The 25,778-nt window shown below is 39.8% G+C and overlaps 2 protein-coding genes and 1 long non-coding RNA gene across 13 annotated transcripts in view; 2 read left to right on the top strand and 1 right to left on the bottom strand.

The window, feature by feature from the left end:
• LOC127351321 (uncharacterized) overlaps nucleotides 1-25,778 on the top strand; it is a 61,652-nt gene that overhangs the window by 10,012 nt on the left and 25,862 nt on the right. The window lies entirely within an intron of this gene.
• Nucleotides 1-25,778, bottom strand: part of LOC127351356 (uncharacterized) — a 54,014-nt gene that overhangs the window by 6,735 nt on the left and 21,501 nt on the right. The window lies entirely within an intron of this gene.
• LOC127351322 (uncharacterized) lies at nucleotides 7,505-16,101 on the top strand. 2 transcript variants are annotated; one of them, XM_051378761.1, is made up of 15 exons: nucleotides 7,505-7,669; nucleotides 8,273-8,478; nucleotides 9,246-9,383; nucleotides 9,848-9,986; nucleotides 10,069-10,830; nucleotides 11,059-11,188; nucleotides 11,384-11,525; nucleotides 11,634-11,774; nucleotides 11,861-11,923; nucleotides 12,461-12,519; nucleotides 13,435-13,625; nucleotides 13,709-14,112; nucleotides 14,352-14,451; nucleotides 14,633-14,831; nucleotides 14,915-16,101. In XM_051378761.1, exons 1-15 carry the CDS (start codon nucleotides 7,547-7,549, stop codon nucleotides 15,052-15,054), a joined length of 2,937 nt encoding a protein of 978 aa, XP_051234721.1. In that variant the 5' UTR covers nucleotides 7,505-7,546; the 3' UTR covers nucleotides 15,055-16,101. The 2 variants fall into 2 exon arrangements, with proteins under 2 accessions (XP_051234721.1, XP_051234720.1); XM_051378760.1 differs by having other exon boundaries at nucleotides 10,069-11,188.

Genomic DNA, 25,778 nt, shown 5'->3' with positions numbered 1-25,778 from the left:
AACATCCAAACTGAGTCCCTGCTTGTTGAACATGAAGCCCCTATAGTGATACAACCCAATGCGATTAAACGCAATATGATGCGATGCAAAATAATATACCATGCAACTCATTATGATTGTATTACTTTAGAAACAATTTAAAAAGGATAAATCAATATAAAGATAAAATTATTGGTCACATAAAATAAAATGAATAAAAAAGGCATATGGCCTAAACCAATGATTTTATATCTAAATAAAAATTGATTTTTACAAATACAAAGATGTTTTTGTTCTTTGCATCTTAAACTTTTCTGCCTGTGCAGGTTTAAATCTTACCTTCCCTATGCTCAGACTTACATCATTATAAATACTGGATATGAATGAGCCTTCATGTTATTAAAAAGAGCTCTTGTAAAGTGGCCTCATATTACCTTTGCGCAGCAGTGCAGCTCAGGACTTGCATGATGCATGATTTCAGGTTTACCTAGCATTGACTTGGGAAAATGGGCTATACTATATTATTATTATATTATTATTACAGTGTAAGTACAGGCAGGTTTGAAGAGGGAAATTGGAAACAGTAAGCAAGTGTACGTGGAAGTCACTGGGACAGGTCGAAAAGTCTGAGGACAAGTGTTGCCTAAAGGTCAGTGGTATACACAGCAACAAACTACACCAGCCATATGAATATGTCAATACAATCTAATAGTATTATTCATGATTAGTATTATGTGTTATGCTAATTTCTATATATACAGACACTCTTCCACCTTTTGTAAATGCACATTATCATGTTACTGAAAAAAGAGTTTTCATTCATGCTGAAGACAACAGATGTGTGATTAAACTGTGATCGTAAAGTGGCCTCATATTACCTTTGTGCAGTAATTCAGCTTAGGTAGTCCAACGACATTGCCAGGCACAATGGTGAATTACTGGCACTGGCATTGTTAATAGCTGGCAACGTACCAGCTGTTCTGCATCCCTTCTGGTATACCTAAATTTAGCCTTACGGAATGCAGTATTTTAACTGTTTAAAATTCAAAACAACAAAATCTTAAAAATCAATGCAGAAATGAATGGGAAGCCTATGCAGGCAGCCCAGAATGGGAGTTACGTGATAATGTTATCTTGAATGATGATGATAATCAGAGCAGCAGCATTTTGAACCAATTGAAGGTGATAAAAAATAAAAGAGAAAAAATAAAGACATGGACAACCATGTGTAAATCCTAAAAGAATAAGAAGGATCTAGTTTTTGAAATTAAATTAAGTTGAAGGAATTATCACTGAACAACCTCTTGTTGTTGGTTTAATGCTATGTGATAAGATCCAAGATCTTGGACTTCTAACATTAAACCAACTGCAAGAAATGTGGGTGTTTTATTTGTATTTGTTTATTTGGGTGTTTCTATCTGACTATATCTGAATTAGGTGCCGCAAACAAGATCGTTTTTGTACCCACGAGGTTCCCCTTTACAGATGCCCACTAATCCCAGTATATATGTGTTACATTCTCCATACTACACATGTACTACATAATATTTCTACATACTGGAGTCATTTCATTGTTGGCAGTTTTGGGCTAATCTCAAAAGATTAAATGTATTACTCATTACTTTTACTCTTTTCAGAAGTACAGCTGTGATTGGGCTAAAAAAATGAGGCCCAACTCAACCCAGAGAAAATCTGGTGTGAGCCCAAACCCAGCCTGAACCATGGAAGCACTTTTAGTTGTTAAATGTCTGCTATAAATTAACAAATGATTCAAAGTTTATTACAAGCTCAAGTAAACTACACAGTGCAAATCAGTATCAAAACAAATAAATAACAAATGTACACATCATACAGTTGCATGCATGACTGAGAAATAAACATATAATTTGTTCTAAATCACATTCAGTCTAAGCCTGATACAACAGGACATGTCGGTTGAAATAGGTAACGAAACAAAGATTTGTTCAGAAGTAATATTACTACTTTACTCATTACTAACAGTAATTAGTTACTCTACAAGTTATATTACTCTTTTTCTCCAGTTTTGTTTAAGATCAAAGAAACTTGAATATTTCAAACGTTTCCATCTGCCAAGCTAGTTTCCAGCTTCTTGACATGCAGGATTACTAAAATGAATCCAAGGATGTTATTGGATTTCAAATCAGTAAAGGTTGACAACAAAAGTAAGGTTGTGATATATTATTTTTATGGGGGTAACTAATAATATTACTGAAATGTACGGGTAATTTGTTCCACTACGAGTTACTGGGGAAAGTAATATTACTGTAATCCTATTACTGGTAATGTCTTGCTGCCCAACACTGTCGTAGTGAGTCAATTTTTGGAACTTGGAACTTGAAACTAGGCTTTGAAACTCATTCTGGTAACACTGAATTTAACTTAGAAATCATGTTTACAACTTGTTTACACTGCCCCCAAGTGGCCGTAATTAATTATTGCAAGTTCAAAGTCTGACTGAGTAGTTTTTCGTTTTGTGCCTCTGTTAGACAGAGGCATGAGAAAGGTGTATTATCACAGGCACAGCTCAGTGTGATTGTGTCTAAACAGGGAATCACATCCAGATCAATGTCACTGAGACAGGTGGTATGATGTTTGGTCACTGGTTGCTTGATAATATGTCACATGTCACCTAAATTAGGGGCCATTTTTTCATTGTGAAAGTATAAGAGTTGTTTCTTTTATGACATGGTTGGGAACTGGTTTTCAGGCTCCTTCCCTCCTCAGCAGAGATCAGTACCATCTGTAACACCACAAGAAGACCAACTGGTCTGATGAGCATTTGTTTTCATTTCTTTTTTCCTGGCATCAGTTGACATCATTCCTGAGTGAATACATTTGATTGTTTAACCAATACCAGCTGTTTCATATTTTATATTATCCTGTTGTCTTACTGTGCCTTTATTATTCATTACGAAACCTAAAGCATTCTTAAGCAGTCTCCTCACATTCTTACACCCTCATCTGACTGGCATTGCCCAACCTTAGCGTGATTAATCGGGTCAGGAGATCACGTTGTATACAAAAGCTGCCTCCTCCCAGGGTAATTTGCTTCTGTTCACGTCTTTATTCATGTGGCTGTGTGAGATCATCATGGTGTGAAAGACCCAGAAAGGTTTGAAAGACTGACGCCATCACCAGTGGCGAAAATGAAACCACCATTAATTGTCTCAGTAAGGTGCTGTTCCAACCTGAACCACAGAACAGCTTCTTGGAATAGTTTCTAATCAAAGGTGGAATGAACAGCATTCTTCCAAAAGATATTTCCTCATTTGAGGTTTTAAAGCAAACACAATGAAAGATTTGGTGTCTCCAGTTGCAGTAACACGGTGGTAAACATAGACAGTTGGTTATGATTACATTAATTATGAGTCGACAGTTGGTAACAGCCAGACATCAAGTGAGTGCAACAACATAAGACATAGCAAGCAGCTGATATTACTGACTAGTCTAACAGCAGCTCGCCGTCTGCCACTCCCATTCACTCTTGCCCGGTGGTGTCGCTCTCATTTTTCTCTTCTTAGCTAATGGCAGCGGTGAAGGCGCTGAAGAGGACGTGGGAGGAAACTGTGTCCATAAAAGCTGGTGAGCCTGACCGGTTACATTGACTGCTCGCCCAGCTCCGGTTCTGATACTACCATCGCTGCTCTCCATCAGCGTTCCTCCACCCTGTCGCATGAAAACTTCTCCCTCTGCCACCCAAAGGTCCTTCACTCTCCCACTGCTCTTAGCACCCAGTCCCCCAACTGTAAATCCCAGAGAGTGGAGGCAGAGCAGCCGTAAAATAAGATCCAGTTTCACCAAAATCTGTGACACAGTGTGTGACTTCCATTCTCCACTCATTTATTCCTTTGTCACCCAATTGTACAAACTCCAACTTTAAATGTTCTCCAAAGATATTTGTTGAAGCTGATGCTGAGCACCGTACCAGTTATTTATTTATGTGTTTATTTGTTTATTGTTGAACTTTTGACTCTCTCTGCTCCGCACTGTTCCCGTTACAGCGGCCATGTGTCCTACAGTTTATGCTGGTTTTCTCATAAATATTCATTCAAATATCGAAGTTTTATTTTATTATTTTATCACCATCATAACACAATAAAAAATTTGATCACAAAAAAGAAAATACATATATTATAAATATAATAAGAGTTTATGTACATTAAAATACAATATATGGCAATATACAGAATATAGAAATAAGGGAATAGGTATACTACAGTATATGACTTAACTAAACTGTAATAATTTGTACTGATAAATTAATGTTGAGAGCTGAATCCTTTACAAATGCAGTATAGTGACAGAATAAACTAGTATTTCACGTTATTGCCAGTTTAATGACAGTGAGTCAGACAGTCAGACTCTCTGAGGGAGTGTCAGACTCTCGTGGAAGACTTTTAATCATCTTAATAGTTCATAATTGCTCATCACTCACTGATATTATTTTGGCATTGTGTATTAGAAATTGAATAGTTGTATTACATTATAATACTTTTATAATGCTCTATAATCACTGTTGTGGTGCACCAGACATTATAGAAAGAGATTTTCTTTTAGATAGCCACTACATCAGCAATATTCATCGTCTGTAATAACAATCTAGTTCCTGCGTCTCTGTTTCATCCACACTCAGCACATCAGTAAAGATAATAAAATATTGATGACTACATGAGATTGAACTTTTAGTTTCACCTTCAGTGGGCTATGTGAACTATTCAAGTGAAGTGGAGCATTATGTTGCCTCGCCCTACATACATCCAGATAATCGCTCATGTTCAGGTTTCTCACAGCTTTCATTGATGCCAAATGACACTTGAGCACTGATAAGCCTACTGGAATTATGTAGTATTTATCTATGCGTATTTACTTCCTTGTAGATTTAGCCTGAGAAACAGACCGGCAGAGTGTATTAAGCACAGGTTTGTGACCTGAAACCTTCCATTTAAAAACAAGCTATAAACAATCCAAAGCACAGCCTCATAATGAAAGTTAATGAGCAGAGGACCAAGATGTTCACATGCCATGTAGGCAGACATGATCCTGAATGCTAATATACTGGTATAAAGTATACTATAAACTGGTCTGTGATGATCAGCTTCTTTATATATGTATATATAAATGTTATGCAGCAATATCAACGCGAGAGGTATCTGTGCATTTGAGGTTGGAGTAAAACATCCTGGCCTTCTGACCTGAACTCAGTTTAAAGTCACATGAATCATCACCTGACAAGCAGGTCAAACCTGGGCAGGAGTCAAAATTTTCTTGTTACAACAGAAGCTTTGTCTAAGTGTTGAAGTGACTATTGTCCTACTGTCAGCGTTAAAAGCACCAAATTCCAGATCCCAGCCACCCTCTCAACTCATGCTTCACCCTTCTTCCATCTGGCCATAGATACAGACAGCTGCTCTACAAAAAGGCACGCTTTGGAAAAAGTTTTGTACCCTGCGCTATAAGAGCGTTGAACTCACAGACAAATTAATGATGTGACTCCCGTGTTATATGTGCATATATGTGTATACTGTCTGTATATGTGTACTATGTGTAGTTTGTACAAAGAGCACCTTCAAGTTCTACACACAGACTGTCGTGGAGCTCAGTCCTGGTTCTCTCTCCTGCCTGAGACCACCATTTGGGTTTAGTTTGACCGTTACAACGCAGCACTTCTCCACTCATGCACTCACCTACAACCGCTGATCTCACTGGTTTCACATGCTTGTTTAAGTTTTCTTTTTTTTTCATCTTTTCATAAATTAATCATTTGTTAATTGGCTTGGTGGTGTGCGTCTGCCTCCTTCGTTGTGGCTGTGCGGCTCAGTTTGTGACATAAAATCTTGATAAAACAAGAAAAACATCTAGGAAAGAAAGATGCTTTAAGAAGATAAAAATTCAGGTCAAATCAGGAATATTAAATTCCCAAAATATCAAATATTTGAAATATAAGAAAAGTGCAATAAGTGTAAACATCTTACACACACACACACACGCACACACACACACACACACTAATCCCTTTAGCTTTCACGTTGTCTGCCTGGAGTTTACTGTGTTTTTGGAATGACTCCAGAAGTGATTCCTGACAGCTCCTTTTGTCTTTCTGCCCCTGCTCTTCTTCTTCATATGGATTTCCAGCAGTTTAGACCACAGACATGTCTATGGTTTAGACGCTTAAGGTCTATTACTGCCCTCCTCAGGAAGTCACTTTAAGGATAATGTTACTGCTTCAAATGTTCATATGTAGCCCTGTATCGTGTAAGAACTGAAATACTACTTTAACAATCAAGTGGTGGTTCTCATTTTGACCCAATAATCCTTGTGCTCTTTCGTATGGTGCTTTTTTAAATGTTTGATTGCGTTCGTAGTGTACGACGCGAGGGAGCTTCCTCCTCTCTGAATCACCATTCCACAGTTTGCGGCCAGCTAGCAGACTGGCCGGCAGGAATCACCTGTGGAGTCATTTCAGCAGACAACGTTAACGCAGACATGGCTCATGGATATCGGATGTCTCCGCAGGTTGGATCGGGAAAATCCGATACGTGAATTGCGCTGGTATCGGTCCCGATACCAATACTGGATCGGATCGGCCCCATCCCTAGTTCCAAGCAGACTATTTGTTTATATGTATTAATAAAATGTTTGGAGGGGAACTTTAATTTAATAGTTTACGGTTCTTACAGCTAGATTGAAAGAAATGTGATAAATAACTTATTTACTCACCTTTCAATGCAACCATGTCAGTTTAAAAAGTTGTCTGTACATACATATGTACCAACCTGGGGGTTAGGACCCCCACTAGGAGTCACCAAAGCTACACAGGGGCCACAATGCCTTCTTAATCTTAAGAAAATGTGTTATATTTAAAGTTTAAGTTATTGTTTGAGATCTAAGCTATGAAGACCTGAACACAAGCTATACTCACAGTCTTCACTTATAAACAGCCTCATCGTGCATTAGAAAAGTGTGCAGTTAAAACAACAAAGAGCTAATAAACCAAGCGTTAGGGAGAAATAAACACCAGTGTGTATGATTGTTGAAAAAATAAAATATATATATTGTACACAATTATATTAAAAGTTCCTAAAAATATCAGAAAAACTCATCTCTGATCAATATTGACAGGAAAAAATCAGAATTCATCCAAACTTCCTGCAGGTATTGAGTTCACTGGTTCATTGTACAGTTTATCAGCTACTCTCCACTGTTATTTTTATGCACTGAATATAATATTCAGGGGTCATCAGGTTCATCAATAGAAAAGGAGTCCCTTAAAGAGAAAGGATGGGACAGAATTCATTGTTTCAGTTTCAATTCCCCAACATTCGTTATGTTTCATTATCGTGCTATGTGCTCTGCAGTATAGAATGATTTTATTCACTTTGTTTATTCAGTGAAACCAGTTTTGCAGCTGGCCTTTTGTTCTGAAAACATGTGCACATACCATTAAACTTGGCAGGACTGGCACCAGCTTCTCCAGCCTACCTGTAACTGTATATAAGGATGCTGCTGCAGGTGGATGTGAGAGGCAGAGGACAGAGTTTGATGCACCATGGCTTCCACACTGGCGCTCCTGCTTCAGCTGCTCCTGGTCTCACTGGCGTCTGCATCACATCACTTTGGGGGAACCGTGACCTTCACCTACAAAGGAAGAAACCCTGATGGCACATTTAAGGTGAGTGACTTTTAATGATATCTATATGGCTTTCCAGTGTTGTCGCCATCACTGTCTATATTCCTCACAGTGGTCTTCATCATCATCATCATCATCACTGTTTACATTTATGATGTCTTATTTATTCTCCTGTACAGCACTTTGGTCAACTTTGGTTGTTTTTAAAGTGCTTAACAAATAAAGGTGGATTGTATTGAATTCTTTTCTCCTGGAATGTGAGGGGCCCATCTGGTGCCTCTCGAAACCCCCCCTCGATCTTCCTCTATACATTGCACATCTTTATTAGAACTGGATGTTTTTTTTTCTATTTTCTTTAAAAACAAGAGACCTATAAAGGTCTAAGTTTGATGCAGATAAGACAGAGTTGTATTTGGCTGAATGCTCTCCAAGTTCTCGAGTGCTTGTATTGATGCTGAACTTTTTTTGTGATAAACCTTTTTATATATACGATCAAGACGGTGTCAGTGGACTTCTCTTGAATACATCTTCACATCATCGCTACTTAATATACAACAAAAACAAAATACACAGAAATGTAATTTACAGAACATACAACACTCGCTGTACAGTTCAACTCTTAATCAATCGTATCTTTTTCCACAGGTGGACATTCGCAACAGGGCGACCTACGATGGGTGTCAGTATTCCCACAGCTGGAATTGCTACTCCGGCAACTGTGGCCAAAATACCAGATATCAGAGAGGCGTACTTGACAGGAGCACCAATGCACCACAATATAACAGCCAATGGTGTGAAACTGAAACCGTCATTAGGAGAAATGTCCCCAGTGACAGACCTTTTCAAATGAGGTGAGCTGTTTGTGTTACTGAAATCATATTAATATTCTTGCTGCTGTTCGTATTTATTGAATGAAGTTTGAGGTGAATCATCTTATTCATTATCTGTGCTTAAAGGTCCAGTGTGTAGGATTTAGTGGCATCTAGTGGTGGAGTTACAGATTGCAACCATTTAAAGACAGTTCAGCCTTCCAAGTGTGTAGGAGAAACTACGGTGGCTGCGAAACTCAAGAAAAACACAAAAGGTCCAAGAGCCAGTGTTTGGTTTGTCCGTCCTGGGCTACTGTAGAAACATGGCGGTTTAATGCTATAATATGAAACATGTTCTATATGTAGTTGAGTTGTGTATTTAAATTATCACAAATGTTTCCAACAATGTTCAAGCTGAGCTAACGTTAGCAGCAGCTCGGCTCGCAGTCCCTCCGGGACGTCCTTTGTCTGTCCAAAAGCGTGGGAGAAGCAGTGGGAGGAGACCTCTGTGGATAATTCAACTCCCATGATCCCACGCTACTTCACAACATCATAAAACTTTGTTCTTGTTACTGTTTTGATGTCAGAGACCCCCTAGTGGTAGAAATAAAAAAAAAACTAAGGTACCAAAAACACATTGATTCTTACTTTCAGGCGATTGAACACTAATGAAAACATACCTCTGAATATTATATTCCTGCCAATAGATCCTCCTCAGTGTGACACACTGGACCTTCAGTTGCATGTTCAGTTGTATTTGCTGTTGGTAAGATGCTTTTTTTCAAAAGTGTTGTTTCCTCACGTACCAGTGCTGCTAGCTGTTGTTGGATCCCGACTCGTAACTCGGTTGATAATTGGAATCTACTGACACATGTGGATTTGGGAACAAGATCTGACACTGGAAAACCAAACAGATCACCGGACATTGCCATTCTACCTTTCCTACGGTAAGTCCCCTGCAGTTTACACGAAGACTAACCTTTAATCATTTTATTTAAAAACCTGAGGAAAAGTTCCTACTTTGCTGTCCCCCAGTGGTCGTACAAAAGAGACATTGTGGCAGCCAGATAGCTACAGGAGTCCAAAACTACTGAAATGAATGTCCTGAATAATAATAATTTAATATTATTACAATGCAAGTCTTTATAAAACTCTTGTTTATATACTCAAATGTTTATAATCATATGTGACAACTTGTAAGAAGGTTTACAAATGTAACAAATGTCAATAAAGCAATATGAATGATAAACATAATATACATTATAAACCTCATAAGTGCTAATGCATTGCTAAATGTTTTAATAAAGCAATGTAAATGAATTATAATGTCTTATGATTGTGCTTATAATGTATTACATGACCTTAATAGAAAGTTTTATCCTGTTACTAACTGTTGATGTGTCTATTAAAGAGTGCCTCAGAACTGCCCACGGACATACAAGCTGATTTCCTTTGATCCTGATGGTGACCAAGTCCGATGCAGATATGGAAATAATCCAGGAACAGAGTGCAGCAGGTGTGACCAACCTTCAGGCTTCCACTTAGATCAGGTTAGTTGAAGTTTCTTAATACGTTGTACAATACTGGACTGATGCTTTGCCTCACTAAGCTACTTATTCTCCATACTGTTAGGGCTCTTGCACATTACACTACAACTACGCCAGTGCCAACCCCAGCGTTTATGGATTTGAGATGGTGGTGGAGGACTTCCCTAAAAGAAGCATCACTGTGGCCTACACCGACGGATCCACATCCCTCAGGGCTCCACTGTCTATGAGGAGAAAGAGAGCAGCTCCCACATACTCGTCATGGTATCCCACAACCACTGCACCAGCACCAACCACAATCCCATGGTGGTGGCATACTACAACCACAACACCGACCACAACAACAGCCCCGACCACAACCGCAGCACCAACCACAACCCCATGGTGGTGGTGGTACACTACAACTGCAGCACAGACCACAACCCCATGGTGGTGGCATACTACAACCACAACACCGACCACAACAACAGCCCCGACCACAACCGCAGCACCAACCACAACCCCATGGTGGTGGTGGTACACTACAACTGCAGCACAGACCACAACCCCATGGTGGTGGCATACATCAACCGCAGCACCGACCACAACAACAGCCCCGACCACAACCGCAGCACCAACCACAACCCCATGGTGGTGGCATACATCAACCACAGCACCGACCACAACCACAGCACCGACCACAACCGCAGCACCGACCACAACCACAACCACAGCACCGACCACAACCACAGCACCGACCACAACCACAACCACAGCACCGACCACAACCACAGCACCGACCACAACCACATCACCGACCACAACCGCAGCACCGACCACAACCACAACTACAGCACCGACCACAACCGCAGCACCGACCACAACCGCAGCACCGACCACAACCGCAGCACTGACCACAACCGCAGCACCGACCACAACCACAACCACAGCACCGACAACAACCGCAGCACCGACCACAACCACAACTACAGCACTGACCACAACCACAACCACAGCACCGACCACAACCACAACTACAGCACTGACCACAACCACAACCACAGCACCGACCACAACCACAGCACCGACCACAACCCCATGGTGGTGGTATACTACAACTACTCCAGAACCTACTACAACCACCCCAATCTACACTACCACCACGACACACCTGCATGCCTCCACTGCTCCTCTCAGTAAACTACCTTTGCAGTTCTCTTTACTTGGTAAGTGATGTTTTACTTATCCTAATAATTGTTTGACCACATTTTAATTAGCTAATTCACACTTAATCACTTTAAACACCACCTTAATGTGTAGAACATGCTTTACAAGATTATTTTTTGTTTTCGAGAAACAAGGATTTTTTTTTACTAGTGTGCAGTTGGAATTTAAGGTCATCTTTCTTTTTTTAACTCCAGTGGACCCAGCTGCTCCCTCGTGTCAAGAGGGACTCTACCTGCCAAAGTTTGTGTCCCCAACACCTAAAAACGGAGAACACATCCAAGCAGAGGTCAACAAAGAAGTGGAGATAAAAGTCAAAGCCCAAGCTTCATACGCAACGTAAGTGAAAAGCAACATGATCAAAGTGGCAGCAAAACATTCTCATCATTTCAGCAAGTGAGATAACATCAGCATCATCGAGGAAATCTCTGGTTTACTTTCGTACAGAATACACGATATCATCATCAGTGGACCGCTGAACATCAGCAAACACAAGCACCATGACGAGTTTGTCATTCGCTGGACGCCTACCGTAGATGACCTGGGAGATCATTACGCAATCTGCTTCGCTGTTGAAGCAGTGACAGGGTGAGCCGAGGGTTCATTTCGTTAACCACAGAATTAGTATGTGTGTGAGTGTAAAACCATTATTTAACTTTTCACATATTTTGCAGGGCTGCTGTGACCGGCTTTCAACCCACACACCATTCCCATTACCACCCCACCCCAACCTCACAGTGAGTAACATTCCTCTGTGTTTGGTGTTTTTTAGGAACAAATGAGGAACCTATGAAACTGCCAAGATTTAAAAGACTTTATAATTATTCAGTATTGACTTTATTAATGACAAATCAGAAGTGTTTGGTAATAAGTAACTTTTTCCTTATTACTTGTCTAAAAAGTAATCATATTACTTAAATTATTACCTAGTATAGTTACGTTACTTATATTACTATCACAATTATTAACATTAGAGGAGGAGTCAACTGAAAACTAAAAGCATTGCAGCCTATTGAACCTGGTGATGGTACAGCATATATTGTGTATATGTAAATATTTCATTTATTTTTATTTACTTTAATGTTTCTGCAAGCAGGCTGTTTTATTATTTTTACTAATCATTAAAGGTTGCTTAACACCACAGGCTGAACAAAAACATTCTGGGAACACAGTAATGTGACTTAGTTACTTTGATTAATAACTGAAATGTAACATTGCAAATCGTTATTACTCTCATCAGTTAAAGTATTAAAGTGCTCACTGATGCTTTCCAGGTCTGGCATCTATCAGTCTGAGATGAGGTGTGTTGTAGTGGACATTGGGAAGAAACAAGGTGAGTGCTACTTCACTGTCAACATTTTGTGTAAACCTTGTTACAAAACAAAAGTCTGGATCATCCATTGTAAGCAAAAGTCTTCCCTCACACAGAAATACCAGCAAGATTCTTTATTCATATTAACTGAAACCTATCCACTTAGAGCTGAAGCACAATTTGAATAATATATTTCTTTATAGTTTCCTTGAAAGAAACAGTCATGTTCAGTGGTGCAATCTAACTCCAGTACATCTCAGAGGCAAATGTTGTACTTTTTACTTTCATTTGATCTGACCTTTCCTTTCTTCTTCTTCTTCTTCTTCCTTTTCTTGGCTGGCACACTGCTGCTTTTCTTGGCATCCATGAGTGTGGGTGTGCATAAGATAAACAAAACTCGGTTTTAGAAAAACAGCTCCCTGGAGCTACTAGAGGTCTAAAACTCCACAGGGAACCTTTAAAGCTGACTTTAGCCATTTTGACCACTAGAGGGCAGAGAAACACCACACAGGGCTAATACACTATCATATTTACACACTTACTGATCAGGTTGACAAATGAGGATGAAAGGAAGTACTGCAAGCCAAGAAGCATAAATAGGAAACATTTAACATTTAAACATTTAAACAAATATTATAAAGACACAGGGAACCTTTAAAGCTGACCACTAGAGGGCAGATACACTCCACTCAGGGCCGATGTATTACACACTTACTGATCAGATTATCAGGTTGGTGTAATCATGGCCATCCATCCATAAATGATTACTATCTACTTACAGCAGATAAATAGCAACTATGCTACTGCATTAAGTTACATATCGATGTCAAAAATATTGCTTCTATCACACAATATCTTTGAGAAAATATGCAGTTTTCAGGATAAACGTGTATAAATGGTTAAAATGTATATATATATATATATGTCTTGCTCTAGTTGAAGCCAATGTGATTTGCACGGAGTCTACAATGAGGGTCGAGGTTGAGAAATCTTCATTTGCTGGACTCCACGAGGATCATTTGCGGCTTAGTGACTCCACCAACAACGACTGCAGCCTCCAGAGACACTCCAACAGCACTCACATCATCGCTGTGATCCCGCTCAACGCTTGTGGCACTCAGATTGAGGTACCGCAGGGTCACTTGCTGTGTTGCTTTTCCTTTTCATTAGCACTGAATTAGACCTGAATATGTGACATTTTATTCTGCAGGAAGACGAAGACAACCTAATGTTCAAGAATGAAATCACCACAGTCGACAACAGCGCTGACCTGATCACTAGGAAACACCTGCTGGAAGTGCAGTTCTACTGCCAGTACCCCAAACGGGGGAATGTGACACTGGGGTTCACAGCACACAGGAAGAACATCACAGTCTGGGAGAAAGGCTTCGGCACATTCACATACCAGTTTGAGTTTTATCCCAACGGCCAATTCGAAACCATGATTGATCCGGATTCATACCCTCTGGAGTATGACATAGGGGACAGGATTTACATGCAGATAGAGGCCACCTCCTCCTCAGTCAACAACACCGAGCTGTTCGTGGAGTCCTGCACAGCTGCACCATATGACAACCCCAACTACTGGCCAACCTACCCCATCATTGAGAATGGGTAGGCTTGAGTGCACCCCCTAGTGGCAACAGAGGACATAACAAATTATTTGTAAAGATTTGGTTTTAGCTTTTATAAGAGAGGGTTGTAACTAAATTGTCTGAAGGTGTGAATGAGTTTGAATAGTTGTCTATCACCTTTGATACACCTTCAGTAGGATCATCAGCACCTGTAATGGCATCCATTGCAAGGTATCGAGTTACTTATGTTTTCTTTCTTTTTGTTTGTGCTCTGAATAGGTGTAAAGTGGACTCAACTGTTAAAATCCATTCCTCCGATCACAAGGGCCAATTCAGGTTCTGTGTGGAGGCCTTCAAGTTCATCGGCTTGCATGACCAGGTGAGGAACAAATAAATACAACTACATTTAAACTTTTATTTTAAAAAAAACCCCATGAATTTCTTATCATTTGTATTTACTTGTAAGTCGAAGACACTAGCAGGTTTAATCTTCTATGTGGGATCTGTCTATAACTCCGTTTGTCTGCTGATGTAATGACGGCGTGTCCTGTTGCATTCAGGTGTACATCAGCTGTTCAGTCATGATGTGTGAAGCAGGGGACTCCGGCACCAGGTGCTCGCGGGGATGCATCAACTCCACATGGTCAGGCGGTCACCATCACCGCCGAAAGAGAGAGGTTGTCAGCCAGACTGCAAGGCACCTGGTTTCCCAGGGTCCTCTCCGCCTGAAGAGATCGGCAGAGCTCACCGAAAGCCCAAGTATGAAAACAGGAAGTGTTTTTCTTAACAGCCAGCTGACTTGTTTGAGACTGAATTCTAATTACGCTTCTTTTTTTCTCCAGTGAACCTGAACCTGAATGTGAACCTGGTGTTCATCGCTGGATGTCTTCTTGCAGCTGTTGGTATGATCAGTGCAGTGGTCGTGTACAAAGCCAAAGTGTCAGGGGTCAAATACCAACCTCTGCCCGTATTCGAAAGTTAAGACAGCAGCATGAGCAAAATACCAATCCAGAATTATTGATTGATTGATTGATTAATTACTTTTACTATCAGATATTGGGTGTTTGTGTATCTAACTATCAGGGTTCAGAGGTTTACTTTAAAAATGTAATTCAATACAATTACTTGTATTGCCTGTTAAAAAATGTAGTTGACAACCTTATCGAAGTATCACAATATTAAAGTAATGTAACTTTTCTGTTACTCAGTGCCAAATATGCAGATAAAGACAATTCTGTAAGACAACAGAACAATGTAACCTTAGAAAAGAAAATGGAAACCAAGATTTTTAGCATCAAAACGTCTTCTTTACTGTGAAGCTGTTCCACTTTTCTGCTTTAAAGACAAAATACTGCATTGTACATGTGCATGGTAGTAAATTGTACTTATTAAGGCCCAAACAGGAACTGGTTATTATTATTATTATTAATATTATTATTATTATTATTATTATTTTATTACTCAATTATTGCATTTGTAGCTGCCCCAACCAGCTCTAAACTCAGAAAATGTGCCACAAAATTGGGTGAAAATGTACGTATTCTAAGGGTCTTGCATATGGGCATAGCAAAATGGCTCGACAGCGCCCCCTAAAGGCACATTTTACTGATATTTTGAAATTGTAATCCTGCTTACAATCCTCCATTTTAACCGAATGTAACTTTTTTTTCTCTAACTGTATCCTGATTACATAACTCTGTTACATGTTATCTGTTTCTCCCCAATACTGCGAATGATGTGCTCATTTAAATGAGTGAATTATATATCAGCGTCTTTCGAAATGTCTACAGCTGTAATCACTAACAGGATGATCACCTAGCACTCCAGCTGCTGTGCGATCCCGTGTGGCTTTAAAAGAGATTCTACTATTGTGTTTTACAGTATAATTTAAAACAAGTAACTTGATTTATATGTCCAAGCATAATCTTTGCTCTGTCAAATACCACCTTTACATGTCAAAAGCATACAGCTAGACCAAATTCTATTATGTTTACTTTTTTAATGGATCAATAAAAACATACAGAAATCATATTTTTGTCCTCTTCCTTTCTCTTTCTCTCTCACTCACACACACACACTTTATATTGTCCAACATGTACGATTAAGGGGTTTCTTTACATTTATGACACTTTATAATAGAAAAAATCAATGAAATGTTATTATATTAATAATTCATATTAACAAAGAGACCACACGCTTTGTAGTTTCCGAGCAGCCCCTGAACGCAGCACTGGGGCGCAGTTGGCCAGGTTTGGGTGGGATATGGTGCAAAGTTTTGGTTTTGATCTGGATCACCGATATCGAAGAGATATGGATGATAGATGACGGGTTTTTTATTATTAAAAGCAGCTAATGTACTTTTAGAGCAAAACTGATGTTTGATCAGGTGAACATCTGAATTTATTGATTACAGCAGACACATAATTGACATTTTATTGGCTTAATCACATGCTTGTGTGAACACAGTAATAATAACTGTTCATTGTGTCAACTGTCTGAGCTGCGGAGATGCGGATGAGACACCCAGGATGTGATCCAACGTGATGGATCCACTTTGTATCGATCCTGTTGAGGTTGGTATCAATGTTCAGAAGAAGACCTGGTATTAGTATCTCTGGGGTTCAATCCGCCTACCCTGCCCATTTACCACCGGACTGACACGTAGTTATATAACGGTCCAACAGTCTGGCAGCTCAGGGACGGAAATGGAAGCAAATGGAGGGATGTAACCCTTTATCCAGATGCAGTGCGTCTGTATGAGACCACTGACTGTATATACAATGGACAGAGCTTCCGGGTCTGAAAAGTGAAGCTAACCTGGAAGTGTCTTAAACCTGCATTCTATTTAAATTCCAGCAGGTGGCAGCACTGTTGCCTGCAATAACACAGCGATCCCATTCACTTTAATGGAGAAATTAGCCGACTCGACACTTCAATTATGAGCTCAGTAAACAGTTTCCTGATGAGTTTATGGTCTCAGTCGCTAGTTTAACATTTTCTTCAGTACATTATGATGTTCATTTAGTGAATTATGGTCTAATTTAATTTAAAATAGATGATAAAGCAGCGTGTGCTTTTTGGCGGGGCTACTGTTTGATTTACAGGTCACTCTCAACTCTTCGTCCAGTGCAGTGTAGGAAACTAATCAAACTGTCAAACTCGGCAGCGCTGATCAAATACAAAGCTAGATTCTGTTAATGCATTGACTATTTCTCGCTTAAAATCGTTTCAGAAACATATTTTTAGTGAACTGTTTAGCTGTAATACGAGATTGTGTGTGACCAGGCGAGCCGCCATGGGCATAGCCAATTAGCGTATATGAACACGCAGTACGTCACCTCCGCTGGCTTGCGGTGGCTCCATTTTACTGTCATGGTGGCAGCCAAAATGCGAACTGGAGGCTTCAAAACGGTACTCCACAAACCAATGGGTGACGTCATGATAGGTTCACACTTGTATGGGACTGTAGTTGAATGGTGACAAAGCAAGGTAAATGTATGTATCGTCTGCATATTGGAGAATAAGTGATTTTGTTATATAGTGACAAGCAAGTGTATATAATGAAATAAAGTTCATACTGTGGGTAACTGTAGTTGTTTAGTTGATTTATGTTTTAATATACTGCTTTCACATGGTCGGCGTTAAAGAGGTCTTCCAACATCTGGGGAAATATGCATATTTACTTTGTTACACAGAGTAACGTGACAAGATCTGTATCAATTTCAACTCAAACATTGGAAGTAACAAAACATGGCTAGCCTAGCGCAGTCAAACTTAAAATCTGTTAATTTTGTCAAGAAACAATGTGCATGTGTGTTTAATCTGACTTGTTTACAGGTGGAGCTTCGCAACACGCAGAGCACTTAATACTGCACCAATAATGACTTCAGATGTTATAGTGGGAACTGTGGCACCCAAACCAAAAGTACCTTCACGACAATTTCTCAAAATTCCTATGGTTACACCTGGTGCCATCATGAGTTAGTGACGAATCTAACAGATCTCCCACCATTACTACTACTCCTCTACTCCGGTAATGACCAATATCATACATTTCTTTTCTGAGCTGTTGTACCCTTGTGGTATTTCAAGTTATAGGAACCTAAAGGTTGATAATGTTCACTAGGTAATATTTACATGTGTTACTGCTATTTGTCAACCCTTAAAATGTATGGGTACAGCCCTACTGTTCAGACATACATTCAGAAATAAACGCATGCCTAATTCAGCTAGTTCCTCACTCGTAGAATAGTCCAAGGACATGCAGTCTACTGATCTTTGATCATGATGATGACCAGGTCAGGTGCAAGTCTGGAACGTCAAAGGGATCTGACCACCTACCTGAGGGTTTCTCCTTAGACAGTAAGTAGTAGTAAACACTTTAGCAGTGGGTCAACAGAGTAGGAATCAGACTTTTTGAGGGGGACATAGATCTGGCTGTCATCTGCATAGCAGTGAAAAAGAATGCCATGTTTCTTGAAATTGGAACCAAGTGGGAGTAGATAGAGAGAAAATAAAAGAGGGCCAAGCACAGAGCCCTGTGGGACCCCACATGAGAGAGGAGCAGTGGAGGACACAGAGTCTCCAAGGCTGACACAGAAAGTTCGATCAGCCAAGTACGACCTGAACCACTCCAGAGCTATGCCCCTGATGCCCACCCACTGCTTCAAACGTGAGATCAATATTTAATGATCACTGTGTCAAATGCAGCAGTTAAATCTAAAAGCACAAGGATAACACAGTCACCAGAGTCAGTTGCTAAAAAGATGTCATTAAAAACTCTTAAAAGAGCTGATTCTAAAAAGAGCAGGTTTTTTAATTAGAGGTTGTACTGTACTGCATGTTTAAAATTTTCAGGGACCACACCTGAGGACAGACTGCTATTAATGACTGCAATAACAGATGGTCCTACAGTGGGGAAAACCTCCTTAAATAGTCGAGGAGGGACAGCATCATTTGGAAAACCTGAGGGCTTCAAATGACTAACAACCTCCTGTAAAAAGAAAAAAGTCACAGGCTCAAACTGGTCAGAGACAGCAGAGCAGGGGACACAGATTGAGGGGTCATAAGCTGAAGGTGAGATTTGAGCCCTAATTAAAGTGACCTTATTAATAAAAAAGTGAAGGAAGTTTTCACACACAGCAGGGGACGTCTCCATACAGGCAGTCTGCGGAGCATTCAGAAGTGAGTTAATAGTATTAAACAAAACATGAGGCTTGTGACAGTTTGACAGGATAATATACAGATAATATATACGGATAAACACAGTTTTCTGATAATGACGGCAGCAGTCCCTTAACATAGAGGCCATAAGTTGCGGTGATTAATCCCCGTGCCAGGAGGGACGGGGAGAGCAGGGTCCGCGGGGCTGGAATAGCTCTTTCGGGCCGATGACAGGTATCAGCCAGACGTCGACAGGGTCCAGCGGGCGTCGAGGAACAACGAGGCCAGGCACGGCTCATCGCAGTCCAAGAAGGCATAGAACAACGCGCAAGACGGGCCTTCAACCTCACCAGCCGGCCGCTGGGGGGGCGCTACGCCAAGAAGATGGGGCCGGGGCACAGCAAAGGTGAGCTGGGACCCTCGCCAGGAGCCGGGGCAAAGTTTCACGTCCACCATCATCCAATTTTAGTACATCTTCGGCAGAAAATTGAAGATCCAGCAGAGTTTGGCAATCATACACCAGTAGAGAGTTGACATCCAGAGCAAGAAGTAAAACAAACAGCACAAACACAGACAGCACTGGCAGTGACAGAGGGCAGGCCACACACACTGGCACCACCTTGAAACCTGCCCCAACAACAACAATAACAACCACAGCTGCACCAACAACAACAGCCACAGCTGCACCACCGACAACTACAGGTGCACCAACAACAACAACCACAGCTGCACCACCGACAACCACAGCTGCACCAACGACAACAACAACCACAGCTGCACCAATGACAATCACAGCTGGACAAACAACAACAACAACAACAACAACAACCACAGCTGCACCAACAACAACAACAACCACAGCTGCACCACCGACAACCACAGCTGGACCAACAACAACATTAACAACCACAGCTGCACCAAAAACAACAACCACAGCTGCACCAACGACTACAACAACCACAACAACAACCACAGCTGCACCAACGACAGCAACAACCACAGCTTTACCTCCAAAGAAGAATATACCATAAAATGGACACCCACTGAAAATTAAGTGAATGACCATTTCCCCATTTGCTTTCATTTTGAAGCAAGAGATGGGTGAGCTCATTCATAAACTTCCTAGTGCTTTTTTTATACATTACAATACAATTTAATTTATTGCAATTTAATTAAATATTGTTTGTGAAAAATCTAAAATGTATCAGTTATTATTATATTCATCATCACAACCAATTAACACTTTAATAAATATCTAATATGGCACTTCTTATGCAATCATGTTAAAGGTTACAGTTTTTGATTATGTCTTCAAAAATAATGTTTATTTCCTAGTTCATATTTGATGCTATTTAGGGAAACTTAGCATACTGACCAGCTTTATGCTCTATTTCAGACACTACAGGGTCTATCAATCACTGTGAGGTTGCTGATGTTGGGCATGCTTAGTAATTCTTAAAATTGTTTTGTTTTGTTAGTTTTTTACTCTAGAAATTCTAATCAAATCAGGTTGCACTGTTTGGGCAACAAAATGACTTGGTTAGGTTTAGGAAAAGAGCCTTGTTTGAGCATGAATGAATCAAGGGAGAACTGGATACAGTGTTGGAGGGAGTCTCAGTGGCGCATGAAGAAAAAACAAAAAACAAATTTCCCACTGTAAATAAATTCATTGCATGAATGCATACTAGACTTTGACCAGCCCAGCCGTTAACTTATAGAGGGATATTGATATTGAAAAAAGTCATTTCACAGGGGTTGTGACACTCAAGATTTAGAACAGGCTGATATATTAATGGATTATAATTAGATGCATTAACAGGTTCATTCCTTCAATGTTGCTGCAGTTAAAGGTGGAACTAACTTTATTAACTGCTAAGCAGCTTCACTTATAATAATGCATCATAATTTATTAGTTGATTTACATTTTAGTAAAGTAACTAAAGCTATCAAAGAAATACAGTGGTGTAAAAAGTACCAACATGTAGTGGAGTACAAGTATTAAATAACATATAATGAAAAAATAACCCCTAAAAAATGCACTCGACTGTCCAGAATAAAATTAAATGAATACTCAGTGTTGCAAATAACCTTCTCCTCAACCTGGCCGTGTTGTACTGAAGTAAATGTTCCTGATACTGTATTTCTTACTGTTTAGATACCGTCGTTCACTGCGGCAGAACCACAATCAAAGTGGAAGTGGAGAAGTCCTACCTCATCAGACGCAATGAGAAGAACCTACATCTGAAGGGCTTCAGTGATTCCGCCTGCAGCCTCAAGAAATACTCCCCACAGTACCCACCTAATCGCTATCATGTCACTGAACACGTGTGGGACAACACTGGAGGTCCAACATGCTGACCTGTAACACAAGCTACTCTTAGTTTACTTGTGATCAGTTGCTTCCTTGTCAAGACACAGCATCAGTTGTTTCAAAAATTGGGGCATAGTTCATGCCTATGTTATATTTTAGCTTTACAGCGCACCTAACGGTCTATTATATGATTTTTTACTTTCAGGAGGATGGCAATAACCTCATCTTTAAGAACGAGATCACATCTGCTGACCCCAATGGAATCATCTCCAGGCAACATGTTTGAATTCTTCGAGACCGAGCAGTTCAGAAAACAAGTTGATAGCAACACTTACCCAGTGGAGGTGTACCTCAAACAGATGATGTTCTTGCAGATCAAGGCCACCACCTCCATCCCCAACACCGAGCTGTTTGTAGAGTCCTGCAGGGCAACTCCCTACGACAACCTGAACTCTCGCATCAGCTACACCATCATCGAACATGGGTAGGGGTACGCAATGAAAACACATCCAGTTTGACATGTATTGTATTGATTGTACAATAACTATAATTATTATATTGTCACAGGTATGTAAAGGACAGCACAGTGCAAATTTACCCCAACTCAAAGACTCAGTTTAGATTTGGAATGGAGGCTTTTGAATTAATTGGTGCTTGCGCTGAGGTAATGTGAAACATACCAAATTCATGTTGTAGCGTGCTGTCAAAGTTTTATCATTTAGAAGTAATAATAAGGGTTGGAAGAGCTACTTTAATAATGTAATCTAAGTAATTACTTAAATATTAACAAAAAAATCACACACATTTACATACTCACTCTCCGAAACAGAAAATAATAAATTTCACTGTAACATTTAACATGATTGGAAGCCGCAGAGTGTACTCAGCTGTGGCCAGGTAATCAAAGGCAGTGGTTAACACAGATAGAAATGTAGATACCGCGTTTGATGTGTATTCGTGCAGTCGCTATCTAGTGGAGGTCGAGATCTTGTTAACATTCTGAGAGATGCAGACTTCAGTACAAAATTCACGGTAACTTGCTGAATACTGAAACGATTTCCATTAAATTTGGTTTGTTATAAGCCTTAGAAATTTACATAGAGCAGATTAGATGAGCCCCAATTAACTGAATTAATTCCAACACATAACCAGTATCATTTTAAATTTTTAACAAACCAAATTCCATTAAAATCGGTTCAGAATTAAACAAGTTACAGTCGATTTTGTACTGAAGTGGATCTCTCAGTATTGTAAATTAGAGGATATTGACCTCCACAATATGGCAACCGCACAGACGTATTAGAGCAGCATACAGCAGCAGCCAATGAGGTATGTATGTTTCTTATATCCATGGTGACTCCCTCCATGTGTCTGCAGGTCTACATCATTTGCACAGTCATCCTGTGTGAGATTGGCGTTGCTGGAACCAGGTGCTCTCAGGACTGCCTCAGCTCCAACTCAGGGAACCACCGCAGCAGAAGAGAAGCTGTGGCCCAGACTTCCAGCCACTCCATTTCCCAGGGGCCTTTGCACCTGGTTTAAACCTCTGACAGTCAAGGTGAGTTAATGGTAGTGTGTAATTATCTCGTTATCTTGAGATAATTTGGGATAAAGTTGACCTGTGCAGTTTTCTTGTTAACAAACAGCATTTATGATTATATTTAGTGTTTTTTTTACTAAACTAAATAGTTTGAATCCTGCAGGTCTAACTATATTCATCTTTGGTCTTTTTAAATCTGGCATCGTTTATATCCGTGTTTGCTTATTTGCAGTCTTCTTCTTCACTGCCTTTTGTTGGTGCATTTTGTACCAAATGTTTATCAGCCCAGTACCAAGAAACCACCACCGTCATATGCTGCACGATGCAAACAAAACCTGGACCCACTTTTAAAAACATTGCTCTATAGCACTACTAGTGGTCAAAACTCAACAGGATACCTTTAATTAAAATGGGGTTGTTTTTCTAAGACACATCAAGTTTCTGAAAAACGAGCTGACAGCGTCTTGTGTGTATGGCAGCTGAGCTAAGAGGGTCTTTGCATCTGTGGTTTTATTATCTGCATTTTCTCTAGATAAAAATTAATTCTTATATTTAATTGTATTCATTTTCATTTACATTTTCATATCAGTGTCTGGCCCGAGCCTGAATCTGGGCATGAACCTAATGCTCTTCGCTACCTTCCTTGTGGCAGGTGGGGTGGTCTACCACTCGAGGAGGTCCAGAGCTAAATACCGACTGCTGCCAAGCCAAGAGATAGATTGAGGCTACCAAAAAAAAGCATTTTTTCATCCAATCAAATCCTGGGATGTACTACAAAATAAATGTTAAATTGAAATTGCATGTCCAGCTGAATCAGTAATGTATGTCAACTTGACTCTGGAGGTCAGTTAGGCACCTGCGTGAATTAAAAGGCCTGCGTCATCACGTTTTTGCACTCGGCCCCGCCCATCTCCTTCTCAGAGGCTGCACTACCAGGAGGCTACAGCCACAGCCGTTTTCTTCGAAGTTGAAATTATTTTTGCAACCAACTTTTTCGGTGAAATAAGGATTTAGTTCGACCAAACCACAGATACTGAGTTTTGGAGCAGTGGAAAGACGAGCCAAGACGTTTTGGGTGAGTTTTCTTTTGTTTTCTGTCGAGTTTAAATGTGATTTGTGGTCGTGGTATAACGAGGTGATTAAGCTAACGTTAAGGTCTTAGTGGGTCTTTGATGGTGAAAGAGAAAAACTTGAATTCAGAAGGTGTACTGTTTTATTTTTCTGTTTAATAAAGAATATAAATGTAAGGATATTTACTTTCTTGATGTTTTGTGAGTTTATATCGATTATTTATTAGACTAATTAAGAGCTGTGAATTTGCTCGGAGGGGGAGGGGGGCAGCAGGTTCGCGCGCTGCACCTGCTCCCTCCAACAGCAAGTTCACGAGCTCTCACATGTCTGTAGACTTTTAATAGTAGAAAATACCAGGGGTAACATATACATAAAAGAAAGTTTCATAGGTGAGAAGTTGTTGTACAGTATTTTACTGTTACAAAAATGTTGAATTTGAATTGTCATAAGTAATCCATATCTTAAGTTAACAGAAAGTCAGGTGACTGTCCTGATATTTGGTTCAGCTAACTTGTCTAAAGTGGTAGTTGTGGCTGTAAAGTTATTAAGTGGCTGTTGTGAGGGCATCACAGGGGGTTATAAAAAAACGGTGTTAAAATAAGTAATATGAAATGAAATTCTAGAACAATATTGTTTTAAAGAAAAAAGTCAAAACATGAAATGTGATGAAGGAAAAAAGTTGGATATTGAACATGGCTTAGTATTGCATGTGGTTGTGATAGTATTAATAACTGAGTCTTTCCTTTTCATATTTTATTCCATAGGTCTACATGATGACAACTGTAGCCTTTTTTCTCCTCCCTGTTTCTTGCTTCTTTTTTTTAATGTTGAATGAAGTGAACTTCTTTGTACTTTGTGCTTCTTTCTTTGGAAATCGTAAGAGAATAATTAAACATTACCAGAGTAGCCACAGACATTACAGAAGAAATTGCCCTCTACCCTGTATATACAGACTGTGCACTGTATTTCAGTATTTCAAAAATCCCTACAGGTCCACTTGAGAGGTCATGGAGTCATAGAACAGAGTTGTGGACTTGTTGGCTTCAAAGTAAAATGCTTGTTGTGTGACTTTAAAGAGGCTGTTAGTCTAAAACAATATATTGCTCATCTTGGGAAGCATCTGAGGAATAGGGAAATTGTTACCTGTCCTTTTAATCATATTAAATATTAAATAATAAGTCGTTTCAAATCAAACGTTTTCTCTAGTTTGACATCACACAAATCTCGTTGTCACCAACAATGTACTTTAAAAGACTTTAAGACTGAGATTATTGTCAAAGAAACTGAGGAACTGGCAGAATGTGAAACAGCTGAATCACAAACAGACATTGAAAACAATGATCTATATGTGCCACTTGATAATTCTGATGTTGAACCAGAGTACCATGACGCCCCTCAAAGAATTCAGGAAAGGCTTGCATGGTTGCATGTTTCCAAAATTAGCCACTCAAGAATTAGTCAGTGAATTTTATGACATTGGTGTTTTGATCGGTGAACTAAATGAATATACAGTAAAAAAGGTGTTAAGGCAGCACAGTTGTAACATTGATGAAAACACTATAACTTTGGTAACAGATGCCTTACACAGCCTCAGTTCACTCTGCTCCATTTGTCAGAGTGG

The sequence above is a fragment of the Dicentrarchus labrax genome, unplaced genomic scaffold, assembly GCF_905237075.1.
Source record: "Dicentrarchus labrax unplaced genomic scaffold, dlabrax2021, whole genome shotgun sequence".
Classification (NCBI taxonomy): domain Eukaryota; kingdom Metazoa; phylum Chordata; class Actinopteri; family Moronidae; genus Dicentrarchus; species Dicentrarchus labrax.
Note: the sequence above shows the minus strand (reverse complement) of the source record. Positions and strands in the feature narration are given on the sequence as shown.